The sequence below is a fragment of the Camponotus floridanus genome, unplaced genomic scaffold (assembly GCF_003227725.1).
Source record: "Camponotus floridanus strain SB8 unplaced genomic scaffold, Cflo_v7.5 scaffold13, whole genome shotgun sequence".
NCBI lineage: Eukaryota > Metazoa > Arthropoda > Insecta > Hymenoptera > Formicidae > Camponotus > Camponotus floridanus.
Window position 1 is genome coordinate 1,862,234 of NW_020229248.1, and position 12,258 is coordinate 1,874,491.

The window sequence follows — 12,258 nt, forward strand, 5'->3', positions numbered from 1 at the left end:
TATTGTACTAAAATGTAAACATTCAAATGTAAATTAAGATAAGTAAAAACAAAAAATTATAGCACTCCATTCACAATCCAATCTTATTTTCTGTCTTACTCATATTGAATTATAAAGTCAAAGCAGAAAATTATTTTCTTATTGAATTAAATAATTTCTTATGCTACACATCATTTCAAAATAATATTCAAAAGTATAAATTGGTAAAATATATTGAAACATTTTTTTCATATTATTTTACATTATTTTTTAGTAAAAACACATTTTATTCACAAAAGCACTGTATCCTCCTTTATTCACAAAAGCACTGTATCCTCCATTTTCAATAATTGACTTGTTAAAAATTGATCATGAATTACGAGAATATAAAGAGAATCTTCAATATATTTTTATCAACTTCTACTATATCAAAAGTAAATATGAAAAAAATTTATTTTAACGTCAAAAATTAACATGAGAGGCTGCTGCCTCTGTCATAATTTAACATGATTTTAATCAGAAACATTATAAAAAATTATATATTATTATTAACATTATATTACAAAAAAATTATATATTATTATTAACAGTATATTATTATTAAATATCTATACAAGTTTTTTTTAATTATATTCACATAAATGTCCACAACCAGCAGGACATTGTCGATTACCATTAAACCACTCCCTCATATGATTTATATGGCCTCCATGTGCACAACCTTGACACCATACATACATTCCACGTACAACCTGTACATAAAAAAATAAAATAATCTTTCTCTTGTATAACAGTTCTCTTCTTTTCTTTCTCTCTTTGTAATCTCTTTCATCAAAATTATTTTATCACAATCAATTGCAATCAATATTCATATTAAATGTAATTGATTAGTATATTTTATTTTTTGATAATATATTTATATTAGATGTAATTGATTAGATAATATAAATTTTTCATATTTATAATTAACAAAATAGATTTTTAAAATCAAATGCAAAATTTGTTATTATTCATATAATAAATCAATCAAATAAATTACTAAAAAGGAAATACATAATTACATAAATAATTATAACAATATTATATAAAAGAAATAAAAAATTTAATAGTAATAATAAAATAACAGTAATCTTATAATTTTCTGATTTGTTTAAATTTCATTCTGTGTAAATAAAAAAGATATTACAAGATATTACAAGAAAATTTAAATGAGAAAGCTTTTATGAATTTATCAAAAACATTCTCTTACCTGATTGCAAATGGAACAAAGAGCATGTTCGGATGTATGACAATGATCGCACAACCAAGCAGATCGTTGCAACTGTTTTGTGCATGCTGCACAAGATACGTGTATCAAGGTTGATTGTTGATTCAATTGCGATATAGAAGGAATCCATGCCAATTGTATTATCTGTGCAAATAAAATTCTTTATAAAATAAAATCTCTTATATCTAATTTATTTTTTATTTAAATAAAGATCAACGTGTACAATAAATGAAGCAACAAAATTTTAGATATAATTTCCGTTTTAGAAAAAAATATCGCTTGTTAAAAAATAATATTTTTCAATTATAAATAGACCTGTGTAGCTATATGCCAAAGTTTAAATTTGCCAAGCAAATCCAAATATTCCAGTATCCAATGTTCTTGCAAAGCTATGGGAAGCATTAAATTTTTTCTCTTTTCTCCTAAGGCAATTAGCATCGATACTGTTGTTTGTACGTCTCTTACTGCCGCGTGATATTCCAACGCTTCCAAGATTACGGACGTGAAATCAAACAACAATGGCTTAGGTAGAAGTGGTACTACTAATTGAGGTTGATCCTCAATTATAACGGAAGTTGGATCTTCGCCGAGTTCAGTGGGATGGTTAGGAAATTGTTCCGGTGGTGGAGATCGATCCTTTATCTCATGTCGTAAAGGGAAAGCCTCTTTCTGCAATTCTTTGGTCCATTCATCATCTTCCATACGCATTACAATATGCCTACTTTCACTAGGATGTTCCAACGACACAGGCTCATATTCAGTTTCCCCAAAAATAAAATCACCTCTCGATGTTGAAGGTACATCACTGAGCAATGGTCTTCTGTAATAATTATCAAATCCTCCTCAGATAATATAAAAATTACTATAATTTTAATTACATCAATAGAAATCGATTAAGTTTGGTATATAAAATCTGTTTTAGACATTTTATCTATACCTTGGCAGAACAGTTGCCAAGTTAGTCGACGGCCCTGTAATATTTGGATTCTCTGGCGCGTCTGTTTCTGTTTCAGTCTCATCGTCGCCGCCACTGACAGCACCAGTCGGGTTTTCACCCTGAAGGGACTTTGTATCGTGTTCATGACCTAAGAAAAATAATGGTCTATTATTGTATTGTTATTATTGTATTGTTTATTAACAATAGCACAATATTAATATTGTTAATATTATTTATCATTTCCTCTTCACTCACTCGATTGTTTGCTTGCGTTTGATTGTTCCATACCAGAATTCTTTGTTGCTCCTGATATTATGTTTGAAGTATTAACTATATCTTCCTTGGGTGCCATTGGCGACATTTTTAAAAGCAATTCGAGAGGATCCCCATACATAATTTTCAGAACTTGCCATGCTATACCAAGCTGTGTAATAAATATATAAGATTGTTATTATCAAAAATATATTAGAATTATTATATATATACATATACAGATATATCATTACAGTTGTTTTGCCAAAACTGATTGCGACGCGTGCATTGTGATCACAGATATCATTTAAATTTCCAGAAAGTAGATAACCTTCTGCAGCTATCTTGAACCAACTTGGTTGACAATTGTTCAAAGTGAATTTATGCATTACACTTGAAGCCATACAAAAAGTATCATCATTTGTCACAAGTGGTTTCCTATAAAAAAATAAAGAAATAACAATTTTATCATTATTCTGACAAGAATTTCTCTTATAATTGTAATATTATTTTGTGACACATCATATAATTCACCTCATTATACTACTCAGTTGTCTTGCAGTAGTGGCTGGTTCATATTTTACTTTACAAGCATATATAATTTCGCTCTTTAAACCTAATGCAACACTTTGTGGATTTGCTTTGCTGGCTGGTCTTATCGCATCGTCAAAAATATGATGATACAAAGTGCAATCCTAAATTAAAATGAAAATAAAAATGATAACTGCATTGCACATTGTACTTGTGGTAAAAAGTGTTATAAAAAAATGGTTAACATTACTCTGCTTGTCGATAGAAATGATTGTGGATTGCCTCTCCATGCCACACCTGTAGGAACATCTTTATGTTCATTGAAACTTGCAAATGGAATATATGGTCTGCGAATATCCCATACATTTATACTACAATCAACTACTAGAGCACAACTTGCTATGTGATATTTTTTCTGAGGCCTCCATTTAATGCGCCCCACTGATGCAATAGTATGTATAGCATAATCGCAACTTGGTTTACCTGACAGATCCCAAACCTATAAAGCATGCACAAAGAATATAAATATGCAATATCAATATTTTATAAAGATTTATGTATTAAAAATATAAAGTAAATATGTATAATATATAATGTATAAAATAATATACCTTAATAGTTTTATCTCTAGATGCAGTAGCAAGCCAAGTAGCTTCAGGGTGCCAATCACAAGCAAATATTGGACCACTATGTGCAGTAAAATGTTGAAAAAAACGATCTGGCTTTCTCATGTCCCATTGTTGTACCTGTCCATTTTCAGATACAGCAGCAAAAGTATGTGGTTGTTGTGGACAAAATTGAACATCTCTCACTGATTCTGTATTACTAAACACACAAATACATAAGAGTAATACAAAATTAATATAAAATTAATCAATTAAAATTAAATATTAAATTAAATCACAATTATTTAATTTATTATAAAATTAAATTAAATTAAACATACCAAAATTCAAAAAAACATTTTACTATTATTTCTAATAATTATATATGAGTTATATAATATGTATATATGGATAATTAAATTTGATGTAAGATGTAGATAATTAATTAATAGATATATAATTTACCTATAAAAAGTTTTTATGGCTTCCTTTATTCGTAAGTCAAAACATTTCATAGTACCATCTTGTGAGCCAGATATTAACCACATAGGTTCTGTCATATGAAAGCTCACTTTATTGACAGTTCTTTTATGATCTATAAATACATGTTCCTGTTTTGATCGAGATTGTTTGTTTAGGTTCCAAACAACCACTGCACCATTTGTTGCTGCTGTCGCCAATATATGATCTATAAAATAATATAATATAAGACAATCTAATAATAATGTAGTATATTAATGTGTAAATCTGTATTGTAGTATATTAATGTTTTTAATGTAATAATATGTAGACCTTCTATGTATTACATAGAAGATTAAATATAGAAGTACTAGAAAACTAAAATATAGAAGTAAAGTTGTAATATAAACCAGAAAAAAATTCAGATATTTATTTCCTATAATATTATTATCAATTTCTTCTCTTTAAATTAATATAATAATTAAAGTAAATTGTTAAATTACCATCATTGAGGTTCCAGGCAACATCATTGCAGGAAAAATTAAGATTTAAATTTTTTCCAACCCGAAGATTACAGGCTTCCTCAAACTTATCCTCCAGCAGAATAAATATCTTAAAAACTGCAATACAATATTATACTGCAATATAATTCACCTATGTGATACAATTATGTTAAACAATGTGAAATTTTATTCCATAGTATTTATATATATATTTTTTATAAGACAAAAAAATTAAGAAATGTAATTAAATCTAAGATTACATAAAATATATAGGCATACGTTTACGTTATAACAGTTATGATATAATGGATTATTATAATTTTTGGATAAAAATTATAATAAACAATCCATTATATCATAACTGTTGAACTTATAACATATCTATTTTTTCAAAAAAAATATATATTATGCTAAAAAAGACGCACCGTTACGGCCGGCTATCACAACCTGGCTATTATCTTTATTAAGGGCTAAGGCATTTGCAGGTCCTTCTTGAGCAATGCATATGGTTTTCGATGTCATACTGTTCTTTTGAAATAACTTTGAATTAACGTTAAGTTACTGTCATAATAATTTATAATAATTTATAAAACCATCATTTCTTTTCGCGAACTATAAACATACATTGTACTATAACAGTACAATCATTGACGAGATACTGATAAAGACAATCAACTCAAAGTTTAAAAAGTGCACTAATGTCACAGTTTAATGTTCTCTTAAATATTATAGATATATAAAGGTAAAAATAATTTATCTTATAAAAATATTTATATGTTATCTTTCAGAAAGCATTTTTTATTTATTTGTATATATGTTATTTTTTTTTTTCCGACGATATGTATGATTTGTATGTGTATGTATAATTATCTATTTATTTATTTTCCGATATGTATAATTTTCTATTTATTTATTCATTCTTCATCAATCTTCAGAAATGCAAAATTACATTGAAGACTCTGATCTTGAAAGATTTAAAGCAAAACAATCTATATAGTCTATACACATTTTTATATTATATAACATGATGTATATACATATATAATGACAAAATAAATATATCTTATAAGAGCAAGATATTCCTTTGTAGATTTAAAAAATTGTAATTATATATTTTTAATATATAATGATTTTACATCCTTTACGTTTAATTTTTTACTCTTCTTTTTCTTTTTACTCTTTACTTTCTTCTTTTACTCAGGATTCAAAAATATCTTGATATAAAAATTAACTTCAAAACACTTGTCAAAGAGAAGAGCTGATTGCGAATTGCCATGTCTTGTCAATACTCAATGTTGATTTGTCAGTTCTAAAAGCAAGAGCCAATCACGTTCGATCGCTACTAAGCGATTTGTCTACTGAACGGCGCTTAAACGAAATACGGGAGTTAGCTATCTATTTGCTTGTATCATCTGTGGTATCAGCAGTTAATGCTCCGATCCGGGTTCCGGCTATGGATTTTATGTGTCTGTGGAAGAAGATGTGAGACTAATCGCCGATACGTATCAACGCCCCACGTGACGATAAGTGGATGATGATCCGCGCAAAATATGCCCGCTAATTCCGAATGCGACGAGCACGCGAGAGAACGATAGTTCGAAGCAAATAAATAACAATTGACATATCCACGTAATATATAATCACGAATAACCCATTCGTGCATAAAAGGAGAAGGCCCCGTAGGGATTATCACTGCGTCACGGATAATGTTATTGATTGATTTTTTAATGACTCACGCGTCGACGAACAAACGACAATTCCATCACAACGTTACATGGAACAGTAATATCAATCTATTAATGAGATACGCATTCTTGCTGTTAAGCCTCCTTGTAATTCTCCAGTCAACACCGTCGGTTGTCGCGGGTGATTCCTTGGGAGATCCATATAAGATATTAGGCGTATCGAAACATGCGACTCTGCAGGAAATTCGAAAGGCTTACAAGCACCTTGTCAAGGAATGGTAAGAAGTGATACATCTACTTCAGCTTGGAAACATCTGCAACGCTGCATATATACAAACAACATTATCAGAATGTCTACTCCTTGGAAAAATTAGGAAATTCTCATAGAATATTCTTAGTAATCGGGACATTTTTCTTTTAAATTTCCTCTTATAAATATAAATAATAGTTTTGCTTGTATATTGTAAGCAGTCGAGACAAAAAGTCAAAATTATAAGTTATATGTTTAACATATATTATAAATATATCTCTGTGTTTATATATTTGTACAAAATATGTAATACATATTTTTTATTGTAATTATTTCTGATATGAAAATGAAAATATGCAAGTGAAAAATATTTATCTTACAAAAGCTACTAAGTTCTTTTTAATACATTTGCATATCTAACATGTGAAAGGGTTTGTTCTTTTTAGCTGCATTGCTGCGCTAGTGCAATAAGTTGGAGAGAGACAAACATACTTTCTTTCACTCTAATTAATTGCACTAGTGCAGCAATGCAGCTAAAAAGAACAGGCCCAAACTTAAATAATTCTGTGTTTTTCTTTGTATAAGTGAAAAATAGAAAATGCATATAATAAAGAAATTTATTTTGGAAAGTTGTAAAAGAAAATTTTAAATATTTTCTTTACTTGGAATCTTAAACAAAATATCTCAAAGATCAAAGAATTCAAATAAAATTTTTTTACAAGATTTATAAGTAGATACTCTGATCATTAAATATAAAATATAAAATGTCTCAATACATAATATACAAATACCTTATTATATATTTTTGTTAGGCATCCAGATAAAACCGATCATCCAATGGCTGAGGATAAATTTGTAGAAATAACAAAAGCTTACGAGGTATGTCTTGTTTAAAATATCATTTATAAGGCAAGGAAATAATATTGAATACTATTAATTCTTGAATTGTTTAGCTTTTGACAGATCCAGAAAGAAGGAGAAAGTTTGATAATCATGGGATCACAGACGAAGGTATTCCCAGACAAAGAAGGGACAATAGTCACTTTAATGTTCTTGATCCATTGGAAGAATTATTTACTAGTAATTTTAAGCAGTTTCATTATCAAACTAGAGACATCACACTATTCCATAAAATGAGTATTACTTATCGGTTTGTGTCTTTTTTTGTGCATATTAATTTATAATTGTTGTTGTAAACATATTAAATATCATATAAATTACAGATCGTTCGAGAATGTGATAATACCTAAATCTTATCGTACTCCATATTTAATTTTATTTTATTCCGATTGGTGCTTTGCATGTCTGCAAGTGGAGCCCACTTGGAGACGATTAATTGATGAATTGGAACCTCTAGGACTTGGCTTGGCTACAGCACATGCCAAGAAAGAATCTACCTTGGCAAGAAGACTCGGCATTCACTCGCTTCCATGTCTTGTTGTTACTCTAGATGGACGTACTAGCGTCTATAAAGAATCTTTACTTAGTATTCAAAAAGTTGTTGGTATGCTTTCAGAATATCATATCTGGTATCATATTCTTCATTTCTATAAAATCTTATTTCAGACTAACAGACATTTATTTGCAGAATTTGTACGAAGTAGACTACCATATAAATTAATAAGTACAATTAGTAATACCAATGTAGAAAATTTCCTATCGGGATGGACAGATAATAGAATTCGCGCATTGATATTTGAAAAGAGAGACTTTATTCGTTTGCGATATTTATTAATGTCTTTTTACTATAGAGATCGGGTAGCCTTCGGTTTTGTGCAGGTAAACATTGATTTTACGCATATATATATATATTTTTTTTTCCATTAATATATTAGTTTTTAATATAGTTTTAATATTATATTTTAATAAATTATAATATTAATTATATTAATTTATTATTTTTTTAAATATATATCATTTTTCTTAATATAATATGTTTATTACTTCTTCCAGGTTGGTATAGCTGAAACTGAGAATATAACGTCAAAATACAAAATCTCGGGAGAATTAGATACTTTACTACTTTTTAATGAAAATTCTGAGAAGCCTATGGCATCCATTAGTATGAAGGACATTTCCAGTGAAACCATGCATAATGTTATTGCCAATAATAAGTTTCTTGTATTGCCAAGACTTTCAAATCAAGCAATGCTGGATTCTATATGCCCGCCCGAATGGTTAAGACCGCAAAAGCGTCTGTGCGCCGTTTTAATATCGCAACAAAATAGTCCTTTGCATGACATAGCTAGGCACAAATTTAGACAAGTTGCATTGGAATCGTCTTATAGGTAAGTCTTATATAATATCTTAATAATATAAAAATTTTTCTTTAAATTTAATATATGCATATTTTATCGTAAAATACATTCTTATTAATATATTCTTAATAATATATAATTTATCTATAATTTTTTAGTGATTTTTATAATAATATTTATTAATATTGATTTATTTAAATTAAAAAATATTAATTTCTGTATATATGTATCTCCAACATTTAATTTATTAATAATATTGTTAACAGCACAGACCGCGTCAGGTACGCGTACGTGTTCAAGGATACGCAATCTGAATTTGTATCAGCATTAGCAGCCGGTGAAGGTAGTCCATTGGAACCATTATTACATATTGTCATCATCTGGAGACGAGATGCTAATCATTTGAAGTACGAATGGCTTCCTCATGGTTGGATTGAAGCCACTCAGGACGATCGTATATGGAATGAAACGCGTAGACATTTAGAAAAAACCATACAAAAGTTATTGCGTGCCACTGAAGCTTTACCTTATGCTGCTGTCGTAGGAGAACTAGCAGATGAACATGCACAGGTATATATCCTAATAATATATAATCCTAATATAATTTGCAATTTGTTACATTCTCTATATACTCATACACTTTAATGTTATTTTGTTGTAGGGTACTGTAGATAAATTGATAGGAAGGGCGTTATTAGCAGTAGATTATATATCTGATAATTTAACAAAAGAACAAATTCTGCCTTTGATATCAGTATTAGCAACTCTTATGTTAATTGGAGCCGCAGGGTACGGAATGTCATATCTAGTGTGAGTAGAATTTAATTATAATAGTATATGACCTAATTTCGATATTGCAGTAAAATATTAATTTAATTAAAAATCAAGTATTAATATTAATGGATTATCAAAAAACAGACTCTGCTAACAAATAATTACTAATTTTTTAAGCATACATTCACTGCATATATTAAAAATAATTGATTACTTATAAATAACATATTTTATATTACATCAATTTGTTGAAAAATGTACGATTTTACATAGTCTCTATATTCTTGATGTATAGCAAGCTAGAAGAAGCAAGTGTTCAAGCTGAACGTACCCAATACAAAGATAATGCAAAGTCAATTTCATCGCAACCGCAATTACGATTACATGAATTACGTGCGGAAAAGTATAATGGATTGGTTCGACTATTAAAACCAGGATGTAGGACTATTATTCTACTGGTTGATGCTCAAAGTCGTTTAAAGTTATTGCCAGCTTTTCATAGAGCTGTGTGGCCTTACAGGTATGTTGGTCATTTTTCTTACTGTAATTAGTACTTGTACATAATAACTATACAGCAAGTCTGTCTTATATATTATATAAAATTAACAATATATAAATTGTAGATAATAATAATATATAATAAATTATAACAATAATTAATAAATTGTAGAAATTGTAGAAAATATGATAAATTAATTTTTTATTCTCAGAAAGAATAAAACGCTCATGTTCGCACATATGTCATTAGAGAAGGGTCTTGACTGGTACAAAAAACTGTTATCACTCACTTTATCCGAGCAAAAGGATTTAAATATAAATGCCAAGAATTGTGTGGGCACTGTCCTGTCTTTGAATGGACATCGAAAGTATTTCTGCATGTACCATGCTAAACATCCAGAATGTAGCAAGGGTAAAGGTTCTAAGGTACATATGGTATATATATATATATACTTCAAAAAGGTTAATTATTAAAAAATATATTAATAAAATTATATTATATCTCATGTACACAGCGTATTGAAAAGATGACCAAGCAGCTTGCCCGAACACCGGAAGATCCGGAAGCTGGCGCTTTTATTGGTTTCGAGAGTTCTAATGAATCCGATATGTCTCAAGATGAGGTATGTAATAAATATGACCCTGATTTTTAACGATTTTCGTCGACAATAATTTTTGAATATTTCTACAGGGTGGAAATGTTTTATATCAGGACAATCTTTTAGATGGTTTACCGATGTGGCTCGATAGATTATTTGAAGGATTAACACATCGTTATTATATCAATTATTGGCCCGAGTTCACTGCCAAGTAAAGAGAAAGAGATAAAACATTTCTTTTTTTTATATGCGTAAAGAAAATTATGTCACCTAGGGACATATCTTGGAAAATATGCTATCTACTTTTCTATTATTAGTGGATATTTTACAGCTTAATAATGCTTTGCATCGGTCGTTGTTTGCCTATAATTTAATTAACTACTCATTTCATGTAATTTAATTTTTGTTTTTTAGATTTTGATATATTTAATTTTTTTTTCATAAATAAATTAAAATATGTAGAGAAATTCTGTATAATTTTTATACATTACACACATACGTATACACAAACACACATACGATATATTTATAAAACTATATTTCAATAGATGTATATTTTTCAATGTTTATAAGTACATAATATATTTATATTTTTTTCTTTCTTGTTATAGATTATGTTACAATGTTTTACAGAAAACAAGAATCTTAAATTAATTAATCACAATAACAGTATTATTTAGATGATAAAATGAATAACTGATTAATACATATAATACACATGATTAATTATAAGATTTGATGAATTATATATATTTATTTATATATATTGTTTCAGAGTCATTAGACCATATTCTGAATCCTCTTTTATCAATAAAAGTACCCTCTAAAAGTGGCTTATAGCCAATCAGAAGGCTTAAGCCATTTTTAAAGATACTTTTATCAATAAAAGAGGATTCAGAAGATGAACTAATAACTTTAAATATAGTATATTGTTATTATATGGTATAATATGGACCATTAAAAAGAAATATAACTAAAAATAGAAAAAAAATTAATGCAGCGATATAAAATGAGAAGCAAAACTGACATTAGGTTTATTTTTCTTTAATTAAATGTAATTAAAAATGTGATTAAGCAAAAATTGTTAAAAAGAGTATTAAGATGTTAACTTAAAAAACTATAAATTTGACAAATATGTTATATATATATATATATATATATATATATATATATATATATATAATTAGAAAAGAAATAGCATATAAAAAATAAGTCCCTAGGTACCACAGTCCTTCTATATTATATATAAAAATGATAAAGAACAAGGTTCGTCTAGTCAACAGAATATTGCCATCAGGAGATACTGTGATTCGAACGGATGCAACCCTATTGAAAGACAAAACATATTCACTACTTATTCTAAGCATTATTTATAAATCTATTTACAGTTTCTTGCATTTTAATGTTTTTAGATTGATCTTTAAGTATTGTTAAAAAAAGTATACTAAAAAAATTATAGAAAAAGAAAGAAATATATATTATCACCAGATAATCAATCCATCTTTTTGGACATAGATCAACATTTTCTGTATACTACTTCGTCCGTTCCTATAACTATCTGAATACTCTTTTTCCTCAAAATTGCTTGTAATTATCTAGTCAAAATATTACTGAGAATTTAGTGGTATTTATATTGCAGTACAAGTAAATAGAATATCTAT

General features: G+C 28.0%; 2 protein-coding genes across 2 annotated transcripts; one reads left to right on the plus strand and one right to left on the minus strand.

Annotated features, from left to right (window-relative positions):
* Positions 1-590: 590 nt before the first annotated feature.
* Positions 591-5,055, minus strand: LOC105255079 (GATOR complex protein WDR24). Its single transcript, XM_011264153.3, has 12 exons — positions 4,959-5,055; positions 4,534-4,650; positions 4,037-4,259; positions 3,578-3,791; positions 3,217-3,465; positions 2,970-3,130; positions 2,690-2,873; positions 2,439-2,607; positions 2,184-2,331; positions 1,562-2,066; positions 1,229-1,390; positions 591-731 (listed from the first exon to the last, which is right to left on the minus strand). The coding sequence occupies exons 1-12, from the start codon at positions 5,053-5,055 to the stop codon at positions 603-605; spliced, it is 2,358 nt and encodes a 785-aa protein (XP_011262455.1). The 3' UTR covers positions 591-602.
* Positions 5,056-5,965: 910 nt separating this feature from the next.
* Positions 5,966-10,980, plus strand: LOC105255081 (dnaJ homolog subfamily C member 16). Its single transcript, XM_011264155.3, has 12 exons — positions 5,966-6,496; positions 7,281-7,347; positions 7,422-7,618; positions 7,692-7,972; positions 8,057-8,247; positions 8,422-8,756; positions 8,993-9,296; positions 9,388-9,536; positions 9,796-10,020; positions 10,211-10,424; positions 10,514-10,621; positions 10,690-10,980. The coding sequence occupies exons 1-12, from the start codon at positions 6,240-6,242 to the stop codon at positions 10,810-10,812; spliced, it is 2,451 nt and encodes an 816-aa protein (XP_011262457.2). The 5' UTR covers positions 5,966-6,239; the 3' UTR covers positions 10,813-10,980.
* Positions 10,981-12,258: the final 1,278 nt, after the last annotated feature.